General features: G+C 43.8%; 1 protein-coding gene across 1 annotated transcript in view; it reads right to left on the minus strand.

Annotated features, from left to right (window-relative positions):
* LOC122918542 (kinesin-like protein KIF28P) overlaps nucleotides 1–25,024 on the minus strand; it is a 70,530-nt gene that overhangs the window by 17,779 nt on the left and 27,727 nt on the right. Inside the window, exons 5-12 of the mRNA XM_044267087.1 lie at nucleotides 21,205–21,429; nucleotides 11,233–11,387; nucleotides 7,192–7,303; nucleotides 5,833–5,900; nucleotides 4,401–4,485; nucleotides 2,307–2,388; nucleotides 1,291–1,345; nucleotides 49–172 (exon numbers count right to left, since the gene is read on the minus strand). Coding sequence (XP_044123022.1) covers nucleotides 49–172; nucleotides 1,291–1,345; nucleotides 2,307–2,388; nucleotides 4,401–4,485; nucleotides 5,833–5,900; nucleotides 7,192–7,303; nucleotides 11,233–11,387; nucleotides 21,205–21,429 — 906 coding nt within the window. The remainder of the gene's footprint in view (nucleotides 1–48; nucleotides 173–1,290; nucleotides 1,346–2,306; nucleotides 2,389–4,400; nucleotides 4,486–5,832; nucleotides 5,901–7,191; nucleotides 7,304–11,232; nucleotides 11,388–21,204; nucleotides 21,430–25,024) is intronic.

Here is a 25,024-nt window from a genome sequence, read left to right on the forward strand (position 1 = left end):
CTCGCAGGTGGGACTTAGGGAATTCTGTGACCAGGCAGGAAGGGTTACCAGGTGCTGCAGCTTCGTCTTGGCCACGATGGGCACCCCATTAACAACAACTTTGCATTCGCCGTGTGGTGTGACCATCACTGTCCCATCCAGATTGGTGAAGGAAGCGTGTTTATCTGAAATTCTAAAAAGATAAGAGTTTGTCTAAGGAGCCACAATAGCGATGACTTTAGCGAACATTTCTGGTTGTTTGCCCTCTTCCCCGCTTCGGTAAGACCTCCAGTGGCAAAGATGTGTTTGAGGGGATGCTGGGGCAGGCGACTAATAATGACTGAAAATAACTCACATACCCCAGAGAACTTTAGATCCATTTCTGGGTCTTTTTATGCAAACCCAGCTAAGACTTGGGAAACCATGTCAGAGATACCAGACTGGCTGCCCCCAAGATATTATTTGTGTGCTGTGAATGACCAGCTTAACTGTTCTAGAATGTTCCTAGACTCCTTGGTTGTCATGGAATATTCTGGGTGTCGAGACACGAGCACATCCATATTTCTTGTTTGCTCGGAGCCCAGGGGTCCTGCAGGAAAGGGTCTAACCTCGGATCATCTGGAGTTTGGCCATTTATAGACCTGCAAAGGCCGCTGGGGGGGGGGTCCCCTGGAGGAGTCGGGAAAAGGGACTTGGAGGCTGGCGGGGCAGGGTCTGCACAGACCCCCTCTCCTACTCTTCTTGCACTTTGGCTCGGGAGGGCTGAGGTATGTAAGAGCTGATTGAGCCTCCTGGCTGGAAATCCGTGGGCAGGCCACAGAGGTAGAGGACAGCTATGAGGTCACAGGGACCACCATAGGGGGCAGGGGGCCTCCCTTTTTAGAGGCGATCACCTCAAAGGCTGGGCTTGCTCTCAGCCCAGTTGGTGAGGGAGGGCTCTGAGCCCAGGGATCTGGGGTGCTGTCGCTTTGGTGGGTAAGACCAGAAAAGACGTGAGCCACTGGAGGTGGGCGTCATCTACGTGGGTCCCTCGTGCAGAATTCTTATACAGCGTCTGGCCACGGGTCTTCCTCTTAAGTCCCCACATCAGAGCCGAGGAGACAAGTGGAGAGCAGCAGCAGGGATTTCAGTGAGGGCTTGAAAGCCCTTATGAGGCTTTCTTCCCCAAGCCCTGGAGTGGATCTTGTTTGGGGTGGTCCAGCCGGCTCTGTGGCCTGACCCGGTGATGACCAGACCAACATTGAGGCTCTCCTGTGGGCTGACTGCTCACGGCTCTTGCCTGCTGGGCAAAGATGGCTCTTGTAGACTTACCCCAAGCCCTGAAGAAGGATGGCGTTCGATGGAGCCCGACCAGCGTCACATGAGCCTTGAAAAGAATGAGGATAATTGGTCTGTCAGTGTGTTGGGATTTGACCTTGATGGAGGATCATGTTGCACACTGGGCCATGCCGTTTCATCCCCTAGGGGATCGTGCAAGGGGATTTTACCACTAGGATTTTCAGCCAGAAGTCCTTGCACACCACACTGCCTTAGGGATCATTGTTTTACCTTCCACGCTTTTTGGGAGATATTCCTAACTTTTTTCAAATTCCACCTTACTGGTAGGAATTCTGGGGGAAGAAACTATTGTGTCTGGGCCTTGGGAGACAGGCTGAAGCCTGGTCTCCAGGTCCTGGTCTGTGACATTCTGTCTCTGTCCTGTTACTGACCCCTGGACAGAGCCCAGAGCACCACTCTGGCCCTCCTGGGGGGCTGCCCCCCCACTTCCATCCTGCATGATCCTCCTCCTGTCCTGGCGTGCGCATAGGGCCAGAGTGTGGAAAGCCAGAAATTACTATGAAACCGATGTCATTTTCCAAAGTTTGAATAGATTAAAAAAAAATGTGGTCTACACACATAATGGACTATTACTCAGCCTTAAAAGGAGGGAAGGAGATCTGACACCTGCTACAATAAAAAAGGAACCTCAAGGACATTATGCTAAGTGAGACACACCAGTCACAGAATGACAGAGATGGTACAATTCCAATTACACGGGGTGCCTAGAGTAGTCCTAAGTGCAGGGGCTGGGGCAGGGGCGCTGAAAGTTGTTGATTGGGGACAGTGTTTCGGTTTGAGGAGAGGGAAGGTTCTGGAGACGGCGATGGATGCAGAGTACTGTGAATGCACCAATGTCCCTGACTTAACAACAGTCAGCATGGGGAGCTCTGTGTTGCATGTATTTACCGCAAAAAGAGAGATTCCAAAGGAAGAGAAACGTGCTCGTGAAGCAAGAAGCAGGGGCAGGTGCAGAGGGAGTCGGGGTGGGGGGAGGAGGTGGTGAGTACCAGTCTGAATGAAGAACTTGAGAACGCCCGTGAGCTGCGGGTCCTCGTTGACGTTGAGGAGGTGAGGGAAGGTCTCGGTCATCTGCCGCTCCTGGAGGAGACACGGAGAGGTCCCAGGGCTCGCACACTCAGGAGAGAGCAGCATTCCTGTCCTGTCCGCTTGCTCCCAAAGCCAGTGGTCCATGCATCCCGTAAAATTACCCAGTAAAGCGAATCCAGACGAGGGAGGCCGAGTGAGGCTGGGGGCTCGTCTGGGTAGGGGTGAGACCCTTGGCAGGTCAGTCGTCAGGGGCTGAGTTCATCTGTTGCAAAGTGTAGCCAGTCCCCAGCTCTGCTCCCCCTTCCCGGCTGCCCTGCATCGGCCCCTTCTACCCTGACCTCTCCTTCCTGCCCTGCGCCCCCTCCCCCCATACCGCACCCCCTGCCATCTCCAGGCCCCAGGCGGCTGCCTCCCCCCCCCATCCTTCCCCAGGCGCCCCCATCCTTCCCCAGGCCGCAGCTAAGCCTGTTCCCCTACATCCCACGCTCCCCCTACTGGTCATCAGATGTTGATGACAAATATGACGGCTGTAGGACTCTCCTGGTCACCTGAACGCATTTCATCCCTGAGTGCCGTACTGATCGGTCTTGGCCTTCTAGAGAATCGATAGACCTGGACTGTGCCGTGAAGGCACAAGGAAAACTTTTAAATCTTGAAATTCAGATAGAGAGTAAGGAGGGTCAGATCCTTTGCTGTTGTTACTGTCCTTGTTACTGTCCGCACCTCTGGAACCCTTGGGCCCTAACTCGGCCTGGCCTCCCCGTGCTGCAGACCCCCCGACCCCAACTGCGCTCCCTGAGCCCGAGGCTCACCTCTATTCCAGGCTTCACGAGCCTTTCAGAAGGCCGGCCGGGCTTATGCCACCTCTCCCCAAGGGCTCTGTGCCTAGTCCCTGACTTGGGGTTCATGCAGAGCCCGTGACTTTGGGGCCCAGGCCATGGCGGGAGTGTGCTGTGCATGGGGAACTAAGCGGGCATCTCCCCGACCCATGTGTGAAAGTCACAGGACAACCCACTTAGGATCTGATACCGGCAGTGAATGCCACACTAGACACCGGGGTTCAGGGCATCATACCATCCCCATAAGACAGTTCGTGGTCCTCAAATTCTCTACAAACTGTAATGATGGGAAGCCTTGGATCTACCCTCAGCCTCACTCATCAACCCTCTTGGCTTGTCTCTTGTCCCTGCCCACAGCATAAATGTAAGTCACTGTCACATCTCCCGTACTACACACTCACTGGAAACAGAAGCCCCCCTTATCATCCCCCTGAGCGCGCTGCCCAGGCGGCCGTGCGCATCTGGGAACGGGGTGAGGATCCCCGCCAGGGGCCGGCCTCCGCAGGTGGAGGCAGCGAGGCTCACCTGGGCGACGGCCAGGTACCGCTGCTGCCACTCTTCCCGAGCCTGCTGCAGCTGGCGTGCCCAGGTCGGCTGGCCTGTCTGCAGCCTGGGACCCTGTTCGGCCAGCAGACAGGGCGGCCACTCTGGAAGGGGAGGAGGCATTTCAGCAACAGTTGTGCAATATCAAAGGCGAGGAGCAGAATAACTAAAAACCAGCTGGGGTGCCGTGAGTGTTTCTGCTGCCCCCAGGGATTACTGGTGCCGGTCGGGGTGCTGCCGTTAAGGTTTCTGGAGAGTTGAACATCATTTAAGTGCATGAGGCCATCAGTAGAATCAACGTCAGATGGATGCAATTCTGGGTAGGAAAGAGTAGTCTCGGGAGAAACCATGGCTTCAGAACAAAAATGGCAATAAAAATGAGACTGAAAATGACCCTCCAGGAAGGGCAGGGCCCTTTATTTCTTACAATTGCATGAGAATCTGCATTTGAGAATCTGTCTCAAAATAAAGTGTGTTTCCCCAGGGCCATGGCCAAAATGTCCCTGGAGGCTGCCCTGGGCTAGGGCTCCAGTGATTCCAAGCAGGTGTCCCCCCACCCCAAGCCCCATGCTGAGCCTGCAACCGGTCCCTCCCTCCATCCTGCTCCCGGCCTTCCTGCTGCTGGCCTGGACCCAGACTCAGTTTACCTGCCGTCCTGGAATTTCCGTGTGCAAGCAGTGCTTTGCTGTTCTCTGCCTTTGACTCTCTCATCAGCATCGAGGTGTTGACCACAGCTTTATTCTGGATCTTTTTAGCCCTTCCGTGTGCAAAGAAGAACAGGCACTGAGGCCCTGGGCCACTTTGCAGGGCACCGGCCAGAAATGGGCAGAGCTAACACATTCCTGACTCACTCTGTCTCTGAAATTTGAGCTTGACTGCGGATCCTGGGCTTTGATTGGCTAACTGTGGTCACCTTACTTCTTTCAGTGAGGAAGGGAAGGGTTTCTAAGGCTTGGCCCCCAAGGCCCACGGCCCCATGGCAGAGCCAGGCTGTGAGCCCAGGACTTTCGGCTCCTGTTTTCTCCTTCCTCCGCATCACATCGTCTCTCGTGTGAAATCTGCCGGCAACAGATTTGCACCTGGTGAGCGGAGAGACAAAGTCGACCCAAAGACCTGAGCTCACAGTGCAGATGCTGGAAGAAACACCTAACGGTGTGACACGGTCTCTAGGCTGCTCCGTGAAGGGAGACGCTAGTCTGTGTCCTTGCAATGCAAGCCTCCTTCCCTACCAGGGGCCACTACTGGGTGGGACAAGTGACAACTGTGGTTTTGAGCAGCCGCCCCGTGTCAGGCATGGCTCATGCCTGATCTCTTGGGCTCTTCACCCCGACTCTGATGAGAAATCACCTCCCTCCCTAAGGGAGGCCGCTGAGGGGTGGGAGGCCCAGAATCCCAAGGTCTCGTCTGAACCTGACAGGTGGGTCTCAGTGGAGGCTTCTCGGTGTCTGCCACGCAAAAGGGGAGGAGGCTCCTTTGCCCCGTACCCTCATCTTTCTTAAAAGGGTCTGGAGAAGCAGGATCCAGATTGCCTGCCTCAAAAAGCAGGAACCTGTCTGGGCCACAGCCTCCTGCCCAGGCCACGGGTGTAGACTTGCTCCCCGGCCCCGCTGGACAGAAGGAACCTGGCGATGACGGCCCCTCCCTGGAGGGAGATGCTGGTGACCATCTGCTCTGAGACGATCATCCGTATGCGTGGGGCCTGGAGAAATGAGAAGCGGCCCAGGGGAAAGCCGGGCCTCCCATGTTACTAGCGTAAGAGCCCCTGCCTGCCTTTCTCTGTGCTCCCCGTGAGCCACGTGACGGGGAGAAATGTGTGCGGGGCCATGCCGCTCGGCGGGAAAATACAGGGAGACCGATGTCAATCACATCAGGATTGGCATCGGTCCATCTCCATTGTTTGGAGCTCCCGGTGCCTCTCCCAGGCAGAGCTGGAGCAACCGAGTGACAGGCTCAGGGGGGCCCCGGGTCCCCCAGGAAGCATTCTGTCCTGCCTCCTCCCAGACCTCTTCCCCAGCTGCCAACCCGTTGGGTGGAAGGGTATTGGAAGAATCTGGCAGATTCAGAACCGGGAGCCACGCGGGATAGTAGACACCCATACCCGTACCTTTCCGCGTATCTTAGTGTGGACAAAGTTTCTTCGTAGCAGAGGTCAGCCGGGCTTATGGCTGCGATCTGTAAAGAACGGCCTCTCAGCCTGAGCGATTTTAGAGGGGTCTGTTGTAGTGGCTAATGTTCATAGAATATCTTGTGATTTACACTATTGCTCGAGCTTTGCAACTTGGAAAACACACACGACCCACATTTACAGCCTATGTCGACCTCACATGTACCCCCCAACACACACACACACACACACACAGAGGCAGCTCACGGACACCTCAGATACACGACACAAACACAGGACACGTATTCCCAACACACAGCAACACTGTCGAGGGAATGCAGTTAGTAGATCCACTTTAGAAATAAAGCAAAGGAAATGTGAAGATACTTGTGCCAGAAATAGGATCGGAGCACAGAGGACCGAGCGGTTGGATGTTGGCTTTGTAGGTGCTCTTTGAGGAACGTCCAACCTCCTCCCGACCACGTCTACCTCTGTTAAAGCATCGTAGCGCCTGAGTCAGGGCCTTACCCCCAGACCTGCAAGTCCACCAGTGTTTGCACACACCGGCTCAGACCTGCTGCATTTGACTTTGTAGTCTAATGTTATGAGCATCTTACGGGCCCTTTTTAAATTCCAGGTTCTTGGGGGATGTTCCCATTGAAGCCCATAGGCAGACAGACAGCCAGAAAAACGTTACAATATTTTTAAACGCTGCAAGGCTCAGTGATAGAGAATAAGGATGTCTTCTGCTGTGAATTTAGGACAGTGTGCACAGAACCGGCTGGGCAGTGAGCATTTCTCTCCCAACCAGGATAGCAGGCAGGAGGCAGGCAGAGTTGGCCCGGCTTTGTTCCTTCCCACACCCGGAGCCAAATGGCAGAGAATCCCGATTCTAACACATTCTACATTGTACCCACTTGACCAGCATTCATTAGGAAGACTCTGGAGTCTCCGCTAAGGTGACATAGTTCAGCTCCTCTCCAGCTTAAACACCTGCCTTGTGTCACATGGTCACACATGGTCAGACAGACTTCTAGTCCTGCCCTGAAATGACGCCCAATTTAGAATAGTACAAACGTCTCAGTTTGATTTGAAAACTCATATGTTTCTTCTGGATAATAATAGTAATGTTCCATGTAGAGAACCTGAAAACTACAGAAGAGAATGAATAAAAAACAAAAACGAGCAATATTTGAACATTGCAGTAGAAAGAGTTCCAGGAGTCAGGAGCAAGGGAAGAATGTGTTACATATATGCAAAGTGTGACGTCACAGTACACAGAGCGTAATTGTGAGAGGAACAGTGACGACAACAGCAACCGCCACATCAATCTCACACGCTGCAAGAAAGTCACTTTACCAAAGCGGTTCTACTGTTCCCGCCCAGAGCTGGCTGGAGAAGTTTGGTCAGGACGGAGTCTCTGTAGGGAACGTGCAAAACTCTCTTCCCCATGGCGGCGTCAGCCAAGGCACTTAATGAAAAAGGAAATACAAAAGAACAGATTAAAAAAAAAATAGGTCAAGAAGAAATCTGTCTCCCCAGGAATAAGTCAGAAACACCCGTCTGATCCTGTCTTTGACCCCATAAACCTGAGCCATGACTAAATAATATCCACTAGTTGAGACACTTTCTGTATGACGATGTTGCAGCAAGTTGGTGACCCACATGGGCCACCAGCTCCCTCTCTGAGCTCATGACAGAGAGATGTCCCTGACAAACGGTGACAGACAGGGAAGCCTAGATCTGAGGAGCAGACATGCTAAATCTTATGAGGAAAACCTGAGGAGCCCACAGGCTGTTGTAAATCTGTGTATAAAGAAGAGTTTCAGTCTGAGGAAGAGGGCACCAGCTAGAAGTGTAAAGACCAGAATGGGGAAAGGGGTTAAGTCCTCTTCTTCCTTTTCTCTCATTCTGCCCTCAGAAAAGCCCATAAAGTTAGGACCCCTGTATGACAAGGCACCAGAGGAAGCGTGAATAAGCAAATGTGCTAGTCCCCACCCCACTCCAGGGGACTACAGACACTGCGGTGTACTCCCTGACCAGAGCGGGCAGGAGAAGGGAGGCAATCCTATCGATGGGAAATTATAATCACCAACAGTGACAAGGAATTTATAGAGTGAATCTAGAAGACTGAGGAAAGAAACAAAATGATCTGCTAGGAAGAAAGAAATACAGTAACTGAAATGAAAAATACAATGGTCAGGTTTAACAGCAAGTTAGACACTGCTATAACTGGAATTAATGAACTAGATAGTTCAAAAGAGATGTACTGGATTGCAGCCCAGAGACCTCCAGAGATGGCAAACAATCAAGGAAGGTTAAGAGTCTTGGAGGACAGGTGAGAAGATTTAAATGGTCTGATCGAAGTTCCAGAAGAGAAGAGAGAAAATAAATGGGCACAGACAGTGCATAAGAAGTACTGGCTGAGAGTTTTCCAGTCCCGATGAAAATCACTAATCTACAGAGCTATGGAAGTCAGGGAATTCCAAGCAGAATAAATAAATTCACACTCAGGTGCAACATAATGAAATTAGAGAACATCAAAACAAAAGAGCTTAAAAGCAAATAAATAAAATCTTTAAAAAAAGAAAAAGCAGCTAAGGGGAAAGATTGATTTTCTTCAAGGAAATAGCCATTAGACCACCAGCAGAAAACAGCCTTAATGAGCTGAAAGAAAATACTGCACATCTGGAATTATATACCCAGCAAAATTACCTTTCAAGAATGAGGTGAAATAAACACATTTCAACAAAACCAGAATTTGCCATCAGCAGGTGATCACTGAAGGAAATTCTATAGAATATTCTCCCACCAGGAGGAAACTGATCTTAGCAGCTCTGAGGTTTAAGAAGGCATGAGTAATTTAAAGAGTGAACACTGTGTAAAATAGAAATAGTAATGTCTTTGGGGTTAAAGAAGAATAGAATTAACATACATAACAATGATCACAAATGTAGGCTGGAGATCCTTGTATTATCTAGGAAGAGGATGAAGCATTTATTAATATTTAGACTTTGACCAGTTGAACATATTAAAGAGTTAAATATATGGAATTTTGGTCTATGACAGAGGTAGCACAGGAAATCCACCAAGGAAAGGAGGAACTGTTCAACAAGTGTAACTGGAAAAATTGGTAATTTGTAAGGAAAAAATAATGAAAAGGATGCCTATCTTAAACTATGCACAGACGTCAACTCCAGATGGATAGGAAATTAAGCAAAATGTAGGGAGATAACTTTTGGACTCTACTTTTCTTTAACAAGGCACAAGAAATGCAAAACAAAAACCATTACCATGATTTCTGCTCATCAACAGATACCTTAAAGTGAAAAGACAAGCTACCTGCTGGGAAAAGATTTAGTATATACCTGAGGAAAGAGTAACATGAAATACGCAAAGAATGCCTAAAAATCAATAAAAAGACAGTAACTGACAAACCTAAGGTATTTTTGAGAGAAGATATATTGCCAGTAAACATACCAAATGCTGCTCAAACTTGCTAATAACCAGGAATATCCAGACCACGGGTAGAGCATTTAATCAGAAAATATCAAGAAATGTGACAATACTAAGTCTTAGAAAAGATGTGGCTCAGTGGGATATTTTATACATTGCTGCTGGGAGTATAAATTGCCTCAAACACTTGGAAAATAATCTGTCCCCACTGTCAAAAGTTAAGTACTTCCCAAAAAAAAAAGCTATTGCACACACCTTATAAATAATGCAACAATTCCAGTCCTTTGTCTGTACTCAAGAGACACTTTAATATATTGATACCCAGTGATTTGTACGAGAATGTTCATAATAGCACTGTTTATAATAGCAAATAACCAAAACCTGGAAACAACTGATATGCCAATCCAACAGGAGAACAAATGAATAAATCATGGCGTATACCCACAATGGAATACTATATCATAATGAAAAAGAAGTAACAACTTCTACTATCATAGGGAGTCTCATAGACACAATGTTTAGTAACAGAACAGAAGGCAAATTAACGAAAGCCACACATAACATGGACACTTATTATTAATAATGTTGGATGAAAAAGCTAATCCCAGCAATTCTACTCCCGATGTATCCTTGAGGAGAATAAGAAATTGTTTTCCCCAAAGCGTATCTACAAGAATGTTCACAGCAACATTATTCATAATAGTCAAAACCTGGATACAAATGAAATGTCCATCAATGGAAGAAGGGATAAATGAATTGTGGTATATTTTCTGCTATGGAATCCTACATAGCAAAGAAAAAGAGTGAATACATTACATGAGAAACATGGCTTAGTGTCACAGACACAGTCTTTAGTGAAATAAGCCAGATGCAAAAGTGGGTGATCTCTTATAAATGGTCACATTTAGATGAAAATCAAGATAGTTTTAGGCAAGGGGCACCTGGGTGGATCAGTGGGTTAAAGCCTCTGCCTTTGGCCTGGGTCATGATCCCAGGGTCCTGGGATTGAGCCCCGCGTTGGGCTCTCTGCTCAGCAGGGAGCCTGCTTCCTCCTCTCTCTGCCTGCCTCTCTGCCTACTTGTGATCTCTGTCTGCCAAATAAATAAATAAAATCTTTAAAAATATATATAGTTTTAGGCAAAACCAATTTTTAGTAGCAAATGTCAGTTTCTTTTGGTGGGAGTGAAAGCTAGGAGGAGGATACAAGGGAACTTTCTGGGCTTTGGGAATGTCCTATATCTTGAGCTTGGTGGTAATCATGTAGATATATACATATAAAAATTCACCAAACTGAACAGTTAAGATTTGTGTACTTCATATAATTTATACTTTGATCATTTTAAAAAGAACAAGATCTAAAAACCTATAATATTTTACCTTTTTTGTACACTTCAGAAATGAGTGTCACAAACTTAATAGTCAGAAGTGATAAAACAAGAAAGGGAGTGAGGGGCAGAGAGGATAAACAAAATCCAAGATGGCAGCTACCTCTAAGGAGAGCATAGCGGAGAAATAACAACTCTTTCTTGGGTTGGGTGGTGACTTTACGGGTGCTCTTAGTTTTATTAAAAAGCAATACGTTGGGGCACTGGGGTGGCTCAGTTGTTAAGCGTCTGCTTTAAGCTCAGGTCATGATCCCGGGGTCCTGGGATCAAGTCGCACATCAGGTTCCTTGCTGGGAAGGAAGCCTGCTTCTCCCTCTGGCTCCCCCTACTTGTGTTCACTCTCTCGCTGTGTTTCTCTCCGTCAAATAAAATCTTTAAACAACAACAACATCAACATCAACAACAAGAAAAATATGTTTAAAATAAAATATATAGGAGGACCAGGTATGAGCCAATGATGACAGTGGGTCATGAACCGAGGTCTAGGATTAATCTGATTTTTAAAAATTTCTGAGGACACTTTTACAGCAGAAATAAATACCATGCATCAATTATTTACCTGATAACATTTCCTAAATTGGTTAAGCTTAAGTTAACTCGTGATCCTTCCCTCAGTCTGTCTCCTTCAGATCCTGAAGATTTTTGCCTTTCACTTCCTGCTAAATCCACCAAATTAATACTGGACTGCTTGGTGAGGTGTCTGTCTAGGAAAACCTGTAGGAAAGCACCACAAGTCGTGCTATTAGGGAAAAAATTTTAATTCCAAGAATTTTTTTATTATGTCATGTTAGTTACCATACAGGACACCATTAGTTTTTGATGTCATGGGAGGGAAAAAGAACGTGGATTTTAGAATGTGACAGCTCCCTTGTTGGTTACATGACTGTGAGAACTAGCTTTTCAGAATTGCAACTGTCTTAATTGGAAAACAGGGATCGTGGCATATTATTTGGGTGTTAGGAGGGTAACAGATAAGAGAAGTAACGGTTCTAGCCATGCCCTGCATACAGTAACAGATGTTAGTATCATTGCACCAATAGCGAGCGAGCATAATGCTAGATCGCTACATACATGTTTTTCAGTGGATTTCTTCCTTCGCCTCTAAAACATCAAGTTAAAAAAGGGCAAACCATATGTAAAGTCTATGAATGTTACTAACATAAAATCATCTGAATAGTACTTAAAGTTTATGACAATCTTTATTTTTTTTTACTTAAAAAAAAAAAAGGATGGGGTGCCTGGGTGACTCAGTGGGTTAAAGCCTCTGCCTTTGGCTCAGGTCATGATCCCAAAGTCCTGGGATGGAGCCCCGCATCGGGCTCTCTGCTCAGCAGGAAGCCTGCTTCCTCCTCTCTCTCTGCCTGCTTCTCTGCCTACTTGTGATCTCCGTCTGTCAAATAAATAAATAAAATCTTTTAAAAAAATAGGATGTATTTATCTGAGAAAGTGTGCACTCATGAGAGAGGTGGGAGGGGCAGAGAGAGAGAGAATCTTAAGCAGACTCCCTGCTGAGTGTGGTGCCCCACACAGGGCTCAATCTCACAACCTTGAGATCATGACCTGAGCTGAAACCAGGAGTCAGATGCTTCATCAGCTGAGCCACCTGGGGGCCCCCATTTTTTTTTTTTTACTTTTAATCAAAGCACAGGTGACATGAGACATGCCATTAGTTTCCAGTGTACAACATAGTGATTTGACAATTATATATGTTACAAAATGCTCACCGTGATGAGTGGAGTTATCATCTATCTCTATACAATGTCATTACAATATTACTGACTGCATTCTCTATGCTGCACTTTTCATCCTTGTGACTTACTTCTTTTATACTTGGAAGTTTGTACCTCTTAATCCCCTTCACCTCTTTCACCCATCCCTCCAAATCCTCCCCGCTGGAAACCACCAGCTCTCTGTATTTATGAGTCTGTTTCTATCTGTGTCTCTTTGCTCATTTGTCTTGTGTTTTAAGACTCCATATACAAGTGAAGTCACATGGTATTTTTTTTTTCTGTGTCTGACTTATTTCACTTAGCCTAATACCCTCTAGGTCCATGCATGTTGTCCTGAAAGGCATGGTTTCATTCTTTTTTAAAAGGGAGGTAATATTCTATTGAGTATATATACCATTTGGTATCAGTGAATACTCAGGTTGTTTCTGTGTCTCGGTTCTGGTAAGTGGTGCTGCAGTAAATACAGAAATACACGTATCTTTTTCGAATAGTTTTGTCGTTTTCTTTGGGCAAGTATTCAACAGTGGAATTACTGGATGGACATGGTATTTCTATTTTTAATTTTTTGGAGGACCTCCACACCGTTTTCCACAATGGCCACTCTAGTCGGCATTCCCACCAGCAGGGCGCAGACATTTCCCTTTCTCAACATCCTCGCCAACACTTGTGATTTCTTGATTTTAGCCATTCTGACCAGTGGGAGTTGATATTTCATATTGTGGTTTTGATTTGCATTTCCCTGGTGATGAGTGATGTTGAGCATCTTTTCATGTATCTGTATCAGTCTTCTTTGGAACAATGTCTATTCAGATCCTCTGAACAGTTTTTAAGCCAGACTGTTTTTTGTTTTTACTTTGATGTTGATTTGTATAAATTCTTTTTGTATTTTTGGATACTAACCCCTTATTGGTTATGCCGTTCACAAATATCTTCTCCCATTCTGTATGTTGCTTTCCATTTTGTTGATGGGATCCTTTGCTGTGCAAAACCTTTTTTATTTTGATGTAGTCCCAACTGTTTATTTTTGCTTTTGTTTCCCTTGTCTGAGGAGATATATCTAGAAAAATATCACTAAGACTGTCATCTGAACATTTACTCCCTATGTTTTATTTTTTCTTTATGGAGATTCAGTAATCACTTTTAGGTCTTTAATCCATTTTGAATTTATTGTCATGTAAAGTGTTAGAAAGTGGTCCAGTTTCGTTATTTTGCACGTAGTTGGCTAATTTTCCCACTATTTATTGGAGAGATTGTCGTTTCTCCCATCATATATTCTTGCCTCCTTTGTTATAGATTAATTGACCATGAATGTGTGGGTTTATTTCTGGGCTCTCTATTCTGTTCCATTGATCTATGTGTCTGCTTTTGTGCCAGTACCATACTGTCCTGATTACTATAGCTTTGTAGTGTAGGTTAGAATGTAGGATTGCAATTACTCCAGCTCTATTCCTCTTAAGACTGCTTTGGCTATTTGGAGTCTTTTGGGGTTCCATACAAATTTTAGGATTATTCGCTCTATAAAAAAATAGTATTGGTATTTTGATGGGGATTGCGTTGAATCTGTAGCTCACTTTGGATTTTAGTGTAGACGTTTTAACAATATTTGTTCTTCCAACCCAGGAGCATGGAATATCTTTCCATTTATTTGCATCTTCTTCAATTTCTTTTATCAGTGTCTTAGAGTTTTCAGAGGACATTTCTTTTACCTTTACCTCCTTAGTTTAATTTATTCCTGGATATTTATTCTTTCTGATAGAGTTGTAAGTGGAATTGTTCTCTTAATTTTTCCTTCTGCTAGTTAATTATTAATGGATAGAAAAAAGAATCTATATATTTTTGTGTATTAATTTTGTATCCTGAGGCTTTATTGATTTCATTTATTCTAATAGTGTTTCGGTAATCTTTAGAGTATTCTATGTGTAATATCATTTTACCTGCAAATAATGGAAATTTTATTTCTTCCTTAATTAGATGCCTTTTATTCCTTTTCATGTCTGATCATCTGATTGCTTTGACTAGGACTTCCAGTACTTGTTGAATAAAAGTGACAAGAATGGATATCCTTGCCTTGTTCCTGATCTTAGAGGAAAAGCCTTCAGTTTTTCACCATTGAGTATGATGTGGTTGTGGGTTTGGTATATATGGACTTTGTTATGTACATTGAAATGTTCCCTTTCAACCCACTTCATTGAGAGTTTTTTCATCATGAATACATGTTTTGCCAAAGGCTTTTTTCTGTGTCTATTAAGATAATCATATAATTTTTATCCTTCATTTTGTTAATGTGGTGCTTCTCATTGATTGATTTGCAAATATGGAATTATCCTTGCATCCCTGCAATAAATCCCACTGGATTTGTGGGGGAATGATACTTTTAATGTATGATTGAATTTGTTTGTTGAAGATTTTTGCATCTGTGTTCATCAGGAATATTGGTCTGTAATTTTTTTGTTTGTTTTGTTTTGCATCAGGATAATTCTGGCCTCATAATGTGAGTTTGGAAGCTTTCTTTCCTCTCCTATTTTTGGGGATAGTTTGAAAAGGATATTAAACACTTCTTTTTTTTTTTTTTTTAAAGATTTTATTTATTTATTTGAGAGAGACAGTGAGAGAGAGCATGAGCGAGGAGAAGGTCAGAGAGCGAAGCAGACTCCCCATGGAGCTGGGAGCCTGATGTGGGACTCGATCCCGGGACTCCAGGATCACGCCCTGAGCCGAAGGCAGTCGTCCAACCAACTGAGCCACCCAGGCGTCCCAAATACTTCTTTAAATGTTTGGTAGAGGGACACCAGGGTGGCTCAGTCAGTTCAGTGTCTGACTCTTGATTTTGGCTCAAATCAAGATTCAGGGTTGTGAGATCCAGTCCTGAGTTAGGCACCATGCTCAGAGGAGGGTCTGCTGGAGATTCTCTCCCTCTCCCTCTGCCCTTTCCGCAAATCATACTTGCTCTTACATGCACACACACTCTCTCTTTACAATAAATAAACCTTAAAAAAAAATAAATGTTTGGTAGAACTCATCTATGAAGCCATCTGGTCCTGTACTTTTGTTTGTTGGGAATTTTTTGATTACCAATTCACTTTTGTTACTAATAATTGGTCAGTTCAGATTTTCTATTTCTTCCTGTTTTGCTTGGAAGATTGGAATGTTTGCGTGTTTGTATGGTAGATCGTATGTTTCTAAGAATTTATCCATTTCTCCTAGGTTGTCCAGTTTGTTGGTGTATAATCTTTTGTAGTAGTCTCTTACAATCCTTTGTATTTCTAGTATTAAGATTTATTTACTTACTTGAGAGAGAGAGAGAGAGAGTGAGAAAGCGAGCACAAGCAGAGAGAAGGGGAGAGAGAGAAGCAGACTCCCCGCTGAGCAGTGAGTGCAATGCAGAACTTGATCCCAGGACCCTGAGATCATGACCTGAGCTGAAGGCAGATGCTTAGCCCACTGAGCCACTCAGGTGCCCTGATCTTTTGTGTTCTGTGATGTCTGTTGAACTTCTCTTTCATTTCTGATTTTATGTATATGGGTCTTCTTTTTTTCTTAATGAGTCTGGCTAAAAGTCTATCAATTTTTTTATCTTTTCAAAGAATCAGCTCTTAATTTCGTAGATTTTTTTTTAGCCTCTATTTCATTTATTTTGGCTTTGATCTTTATTATTTCTTTCCTTCTACTAAATCTGGCTTTTGTTCTTCTTTTTTAAGTTCCCTTAGGTATAAGGTTAGATTGTTTATTGAATATTTTTCTCGTTTCTTGATGTAGGCTTGCGTCACTATAAACTTCCCTCTTAGAAGTGCTTTTGCTCCATTCCAAAGATTTTTTTTTCTTTATATTTTACTTATTTATTTGACAGAGAAATTGGGGGTGTGAGAATGGGAGAAGCAGCCTTCCTGCTGAGCAGGGAGCCTGATGCCGGTCTCAGTCCCAGGACCCTGAGGTCATGACCTGAGCCAAAGGCAGATGCTTAACCAACTGAGCCACCCAGGTGTACCCCCAAGGATTTTTTTTAAAAAGATTTTATTTATTTATGAGAGAGGGAGAGAGAGGGAACAGGAGCAGGGGAGGAGCAGAGGGAGAGGGGCAAGCAGACTCCACTCTGAGCACAGAGTCTGATGCAGGGATTGATCTCATGACCCTGAGATCATGACCTGAGCTGAAACCAAGAGTCAGATGTTTAACTGACTGAGCCACCCAGGTGCCCCAGTCTTCATGTTTTATTTTATTTTCTCTCTGACGTCTTTGTTGACTCATTGGTTGGTTAATAGCTTATTGTTTAGGGTCCACTTGTTTTTGTTTCTTCCCAGTTTTATTCTTTTAATTGATTTCTAGTTTCATGCCACTGTGGTCAGAAAAGATGCTTGATATGACTTAAAACTCTTAATGTTTACTGAGGTTTCTTTTGTGGCCTAGCATGAAATCTATCCTGGAGAATGTTCTGGGTACACTCAAGAAGAATGTGTTTTCTGCTGCTTGAGGATGAAATGTTCCAAATGTAGCTGTTAAGTCCCTCTGGTCACACATGTCATTCAAAGTCACTGTTTCCTTGTTGGTTTTCTGTCTGGGTGATTTGTCCACTGACATGAGTGGGGTGTTAAGTCCCCTTCTGTTATTGTATTACTGTCAATTTTTCCCTTTATGTCTCTTAATATTGGCTTTATATAGTCAGGTCCTCCTATACTGGGTGTAGAGAGATTTACAGTTGTTCTATCCTCTTGTTGCATTGTTTGCTTTATCATTATGTAATGCCCTTCTTTGTCTCTTGTTACAGTCTTTGTTGTTTTTTTTTTTTTTTTAAGATTTTAGTTATTTATTTGAGAGACAGAGAGAAGGAGCACATAGGTGGGTGTGGGGGAGAGAGAGCCCCAGACTTCCCACCAAGCAGGAAGCCGGGCGCAGGGCTGGATCCCAGGACCCTGAGATCATAACCTGAGCCAAAGGCAGATGCTTAACTGACTGAGCCTCCCTGGTGTCCCACAGTCTTTGTTTTTTTTTAAATCTTTTTTTTTTAATTTTTTTTTTAATTTTTAATTTTTAATTTTTTTTTTTTAAGATTTTTATTTATTTATTTGAGAGAGACAGTGAGAGAGAGCATGAGCGAGGAGAAGGTCAGAGAGCGAAGCAGACTCCCCATGGAGCTGGGAGCCTGATGTGGGACTCGATCCCGGGACTCCAGGATCACGCCCTGAGCCGAAGGCAGTCGTCCAACCAACAGCGCCACCCAGGCGTCCCGACCACAGTCTTTGTTTTAAAGTCAGTTTGTCTACCCTCACATTTTTTTTTTTGCTTCCATTTGCATAGAATTTTTTTCCATCTTTTTCCTTTCAGTCTGTCTGTGTTTTTATGTCCGAAGTGAATCCCTGTAGGCAGCATATACATGGTGGTGGTGGTATTTTTTTAATCCGTTCTGTCACCCTGTGACTTTTGATTGGACCATTTAATCCATTTACATTTAAGTTAAGTATTGATGGGTATGTATCTCTTGCTATTTTGTTAACTGCTTTCTCTCTGTTTTGTTCTTCTCTTGCTCTCTTCCTTTGTGATTCGATAATTTTCTTTAGTGTTATGCTTGGATTCCTTTCTCTTTACTTTTTTGTGTGTCTTATAAGTTTTGGTCACCATGAGGTATACATGTAACATTCAATGTAAATAACAGTCTGTATCAAGTTGATGATTGCTGAAGTTCAAAGACATTTGAAAAGCTCTACAATTTTCCTTCCCCTGCATGATTTATGTATATGGTGACACATTTAAAATTTTTTAATGTTATGTATCCCTTAACTGATTTTCGCATTATATAATTAATGTTACTACCTTTGCCTTGTAACCTTCATACTAGCTTTAGAAATGATGGATTTATCACCTTTATTATATGTTTGCTTTTGCCAGTGACATGTTTTCTCTTGCAAAGTTTTTTTCTTGTTAGAGCCTTTTCTTTTCCACTTAAAGAAGTAGCTTTGACATTTCTTGTAAGGCCAGTGTAATAGTAATGATTTCCTTTAATTTTGTTTGACTTGGAAACTTGTTTGTTTTATTTGAGAGAGAGCAAGCATGAGCAGAGGGGAGCTGCAGAGGGAGAGGGAGAAGCAGACTACCTGCTGAGCAGGGAGTCTGTTATGGGGCTCGATCCTGGGACCCTGAGATCATGACCCAAGCTGAATGCAGATGCTTAACTGCATGCCCCTGTCCTGGAAACACTATCTCTCCTTCAATTTTGAATCATAACCTAGATGGGTAGAGATTGGTTGTAGTTTTTTCCCTTTCTGCACTTTGAATTACTCATGGCAGTCCTTTCTGGCCTGCCAAGTTTCTGCTGAAAAATCAGCTGATAGTCTTATGGGGTTTCCCTTGTACATAGCAATTTGCTTTTCTACTATTGCTGTCCTTTAGATTCTCCAATTGTTATTAATTTTTGACTTTTTAATTATTATATGTCTTAGTATGGAGCCCCTTGGGTTCACCTTGTTATGGGATCTCTCAGTTTCCTGGACCTGGATGTTTGTTTTTTTTCCCAAGGTTAGGGAAGTTTTCAGGTATTATTTCTTCAAATACATTTTTTCCCCCTCTTTCTCTCTCTCTTCTCTTTCTGAGACCCTGATAATGCAAATGTTAGTATGACCTGTGGGATGTTGTCCCAGAGGTCTCACAACTGATGCTCATTTTAAAAACTTGTTTTTTTAATACTTGCTGTTCAGCAGGGTGCTTTCTACTACCCTGTCTTCCAGATCACTGATCTCTTGTTCTCCATCCTCCATTCTGCTGTTGATTCCTCTGAGTGTCTTCTCCATTTCAATTATTAATTATCAATTAGCTGTGATTGGTTCTTTTTATATTTCTTTGTTGAAGTTCTCACTGAGCTTATGCACTCTCATCTCCAATCTACAGAACACGTGTCTCACTTTGAACTCTTTATCAGGCAGATTGCTTATTTCCATTTTGTTTCATTCTTTTACTGGTCTTTTGTCCCATTCTTTTGTTTGGAACGTATTTTTCTGTCTCATGATTCTGTCTGACCCTTCGTTTGTTTCTGTGTATTAGGTAGGTTAACTATGTCTCCTGGTCCTGACAGTAGTGCCTTGTGTAGAAGGCATCGTGTGGGGACCCAGCAGCACAATCCAATACCCCCTGCACCCCCTGCCGGTCAGCAGAATCAGGTGCTTTAGGGATGTCTGCTGTGTGGGCTGTGTGTACCCCTGTGTGACTGGATGTACCTACTGTGGGTGTGCTGATGGGCAAAGCTGACCCCCAGGACAGCTTGCTGAGAGGTGGGGCTGTAGCTGCCACAGGTGTGCTGTGGCCAAGTCTGGCTCCCCTCCTCCTTGGGGAAGGAGTATCTCTGGAAGGGCGCCTCCAGGCATGGGTGGGTGGGGTGTGTCCACAGGGGAACACTGGGAAGGGGGCAAAGAGTATGAAGAAGGTGGGTGGAGAGTATCAGAATTGGCTCCCTTCAGGACGGACCAGCTAGGCAGAAGGAGGTCAAGAAAAATTGTACCTTCCAGTACTCTTGTTCCTTGAGAAAGATCCTACCATCCTTGATCTTCTAGCACATGCCCCAGAATTAGTCACTATATCTTCTTCATGTATAACCCAGGCACTTCCTAGACTACTGCTTCTGTGCTGGGTCTCACAGTGCATGATAGAGTGCACTGGCCCTTTGGGAATGGACTCTCAGTTTCTTATAGCCCTCCTCCACCTCTCCTAGAGTTGAGTCCACTACTTGTCAAAGACTGATGTTATCAGGTTTGTCTTTCTGGTGCAGGTCTCCAGGGCAGGGGGTGCCTCATGTAAAGCTTGATACCCTGGCTCCTCAAGAAATACCTAGTGCCTAAGATATCCTTCTTCTTTGCAGGTCGCTGTGCCTGGGGATTAGTTTCCAACTAGATCTCTGCCCCCCCTACCCTTCTCAATGTGGGCTTCTCATTATGTCTTGAGCTGTGAAAGAGCTGTTCTGCCAGTCTTCAGGTTGTTTCCAGAGTTAGCTGCATTATGCATAGTGGTTGTCTCTGTGTGTCAGTGGGAGGGGGTGAGCTCAGAGCCCTCTCTACCATCCTCCCAGTTATCCTTCAAAGTTCTTTAAAATGAGGGTACTTCTCTAGGCTTCCCAGCACTCCAGTAGGATAGATATTTGTCTCATTCTACAGAATAGTAAACTGAGACTAAAAATGAGTAAGTGATTTCCTGAAGTTTCAAAGCTGGTGAACAAAGAGATACAGTCCAGTATTTTCCCACTATTCCTGGTTAGAACAGGGTAATGTTCATTTATCACCATTCTATCTATGTATTAGGACTGTGGCTTAAGAAACAGAGGTGGTGAAATCATAGCTAACTGTAATGTTTACCCAGGTTTTGAAAATAAGTATTTCTGAATCAAACTGGTGATGATGTAGAGTTTACTCTCTGATATCTACCAAGAAGTAAGGAGGAAAAAACATATGCTCAGGTTTGTAAAAAAATCCTACTTAGTGGAGAGTTACATGGATTAGCTAGTTTCAAAGACCTTATTTTGCTACTTCCTAGTATCAGAAGGGTTGGTCAGCATCTGGTGGTTCTCTAGGCTCATGGATCTGGAAGCTGGTTTTCATCATCCTGGGGAACCTGTGTGGAACGGGGATATGGGCAGGTAGGAAAATAGAAAGTCCCTCACTTCTCTTTCGGACCCTATAGCCCATGGTTGGCAGTAGCCACCTTAATCCATAGGTCAAATCTGAAAGGATTCCATAATACTCACCAACTCTTCATGCCACTGGGAACCCTTCCCATGGACCACGCTTGGTGGGAAACTGGGACAGCGGCCTTCCCGTGAGTCTCACCTGCTTAAACTGAATGGTGATAACCATATGAGACCGGCTGCTGCTGGCGTTCATGTTGGTCGATGCTGTGGTCCTTACTTTTGTCCCTTGTTCCATCAGTCTTTCAATCTGTGCATAGTTCTCACAGGGCACTGACTTCAGGCCATCCACATAAAAGCCCAGCTGTTGATCTTCCCTCACTTTTAGTCCCCCAGGTTTCTTGGTTCTAGACAGCAAGTCTCTTATCTGTGGAAAAAGAGAATAAATAAAGTAAACGTCAGGAAGACAGGGATTTCTACTTACTTCATGGTTACACCTCTGCCTAGAATATATTTAGTGCTCAATAAAAACTTAATACGTGAATGAAAAAATGTTAAATTTCTGTAGGCACTACACAAGCTCATAATTTAGGTAAGTCAGAAATAGGGGAATGGCCAACAGGAGGGAAACCTGTTGTAATAAGGGAAAGCCTGTTGTAATAATGTAGAAGAGGCACTCAGTGAATGAATTTTGACAGAACAGTGTAGCCAGAGCTAGGCTAACAAATAATGTTAGGAGAATACGGATGATTCTTCAGATCTTATTATTGGAGACTGGTGAGATGTCACACCGAGACCATGGCTTTGGGTGAAAGCCCATGTTGTGTCTCACCCAAGAAAAGCCACTTATAACAAGGCTAAGTAGGTTCTACTGTAGGATTGTGGTAGAGCCAAAGGCCCCAGAGGGGTGGTATTACATGGTACAGAGATGTCTAAGACCTGGGTTCTCAGTCCTGGCTCTGCCTCTAACCTGATAAAACTTTGGAAAATCTCTTACTTTCTGAGTGTTCATAATAGGAAGGGGTGAATTAAGTTATCTCTGAGATCTTCCCCAACTCTGATATTCTATGGCTTTTCATCCTAGAGCCAGGGAAAGATCACAGATTGAAGTTTGGACAAGCCAAGCTAAGACAGTGGACATAAGGTGCCAGGGATAAGGAGACATCCAAATGGAGATCATTTCTGGTGTAGCTAGGAAAATTTTCCTCTAACATACAACTTGTTGGAAGGAACATCTAAGATAGGACTGAGTAAGTCTTATTAGAAAAAAAAATAAGTAGATTTATCTGGATGGAGTGGAAGTATGAGCACCCAGAGACAGGGGTGGATCCTGGTGCTGGGACCTTTCATGTGTGCCTGGAGATCAAAATTGGTGATTATCACAAGACCTTCCTTATTCACCTGGGCTTTCCTGGAAATTCTTGAACTCTGCCTCTATTTGGTACACCAACTCCAATCTGCTTTGAGAGAACTCTTCCAGAACCCAATCTGATGATCTGATTTCCCTGTAAAATCCTCCAAAGATTCTCCACTATTGCCAGGACAAAGGCCCTTTACTTTTGGCAGAGCCTATCTTCAGCTTCATCTCCTGATGACCGCACCATATATCCAAATCTGGCTATGCAGGGTACTAACTGTTCCTTTAACCACCATGAACTTTCATGTATTTTTTGACTAGTTACAACTAATCCTGCCTAAAATGCCCCCGTCTGTGCCCCCAACCTCCCTACACATTTCTCAAAGTCCAGTCCAAGCCCAGCATTGACCATTGACCATTGCTGTCAAACATCCCACATAGTCATGCACTCCCTCCTCTTTGCCCCTTGCTCCTCGCAATTCACGGAGCACATGTAATGCATCACTGTCTGTAAAGTGTTATAACTCCCAGCAGACTCCTCTGTGGTGGGGATTAAGTCCAAGGATTAACTCATCCTCAGAGTCTAGGATGATGTCTGAAACATCAGAAGTACATAATAAACTTCATTTTAATTGACTGTTGAAGTACCTGATGGGAATATACCAGAGAGTCAAGGAATATGAGGAATGGAAAGATTCTTAGGATGTCCAGTGTTCTTATTTTAAAGATGAGGAAACAGAATTCCAGACAGATTATCATCATAAACAGATCTCAGTATGGAGACCACAGTGAGATGACTACCAGAACTGGGTAACAAAGGAAATTGTCCTCCTAAAGTTATTGGTATGAGGTAAAGGAGCCACACTCTCTTCCAAGCCTTAGCAACTTGAAAGAAACAGAAACTTAATCGGTGACCTTAACAGAAAAACCCACTGGGAACCAGAGACTATATGGTTATTTATCTTCAACAAAGCAGGAAAGAATATCCAGTGGGAAAAAGACAGTCTCTTCAACAAATAATTTTGGGAAAATTGGACAAAAATACGCAAAAGAATGAAACTGGACCACTTTCTTACATGATACACAAAAATAAATTCAAAATGGATTAAAGACATAAATGTGAGACAGGAAACCGTAAGAATCTTAGAGAAAAACACAGACAGTAACCTCTTTGACCTAGGCCACAGCAACTTCTCTTTAGATCTGTCACCTGAGGCAAAGGAAACAAAAGCAAAAAGAAATTATTGAGACTTCATCAGAATAAAAAGTTCTGCACAGCAAAGGAAAAAATAAAATTTAAAGGCAACCTAGTGAATGAGAGAAGACATTTTAAAGGGTTATTATCCAAAATATATAAAAAACTTATAAAACTCAACACTCAAAAATGAATAATCCAATTTTTAAAAGTTCAGAAGACATGAACAGCTATTTCTCCAAAGAAGATATTCAGATGGCAACAGACACATGAAAAGATGCTCAACATCACTCATCATCAAGGAAATGCCAAAACCACAATGAGATACCACCACACACCAGTCAGAATGGCTAAAATCAACAATATAAGAAACAACAGATATTGGCAAGGATGTGGAGAAGGGGAACGCTCTTACCCTGTTGGATAAGCCACTGTGCAAGGCTGTATGGAGGTTCCTCAAAAGTTAAAAATAGAATTGGAAAAAAAAAAGTTAAAAATAGAACTACCCTATGATCCAACAATTGTACTACTGGGATTTACCCAAAGAAAACAAAAACACTAATAAAAAGGAAACACGCACGTGAGGGTTTATAGCAGCATTATCTACAATAGCCAAATTAGGGAAACCCCAAGTGTCCATTGACTGATGAATGGGTACAGACACACACACACATACAGGAACATTACTCAGCCATAAAAAAAGAATGAAATCTCACTATTTGCAATGACATGGATGGAGGTAGAGACTATTATGCTAAGTGAAATAGCCCTTCAGAGAAGGACAAATATCATATGATTTCACTCTTGTGGAATTTAAGAAACAAAACAGATGAGCAAAGGGAAAACAAAGAGAGAGAAGCCAAGAAACAGACTCTTAACTCTAGAGAACAAACTGTTGGTTACCAGAGGGAAGGTGGGTGAGGGTGGGGGGGGTGGGTGAATCAGGAGATGGGGATTAAGGATTGCACCTGTTGTGATGAGCCCCGGGTGATGTAGGGAAGTGCTGAATTGCTATATTGTACACCCGAAACTAATATGACCCTGCATGTTAACTAATTGGAATTTTAAAACTTTTTAAAAAAGAACTCATTTGCATTTACTATCAGCCTTCAATGGTAATAACTGACTCATGAAAGAGTGTAAGAAACAAAATGGGTACTTTCTTTCCTTAATATAAAGAGAAAAACACTGACAGAACTATTCCTTTCACAATATTTACTTCGGAATGATTAAGTGCAAGGCTTTGGATGGTGCTTGGGGTTACACAAAAACAATTAGGATACAGTCTTCTATGAGAAAGTTACAGTTTTAGATGCCTTTGTCAATTTGTCCACTCAGTAAATATTCGGAGCACCCATTCTAAACCTACAAGCGTATTGAGTATTGAGAGGGCATTTCCTATAGAAAGGTCTTCACAAGGACACGATCTGTTCCGGAGACCCAAATAGGCAAATAAAATTTTACAGTATT

This window comes from Neovison vison, chromosome 10 (genome assembly GCF_020171115.1).
Source record: "Neovison vison isolate M4711 chromosome 10, ASM_NN_V1, whole genome shotgun sequence".
Classification (NCBI taxonomy): domain Eukaryota; kingdom Metazoa; phylum Chordata; class Mammalia; order Carnivora; family Mustelidae; genus Neogale; species Neogale vison.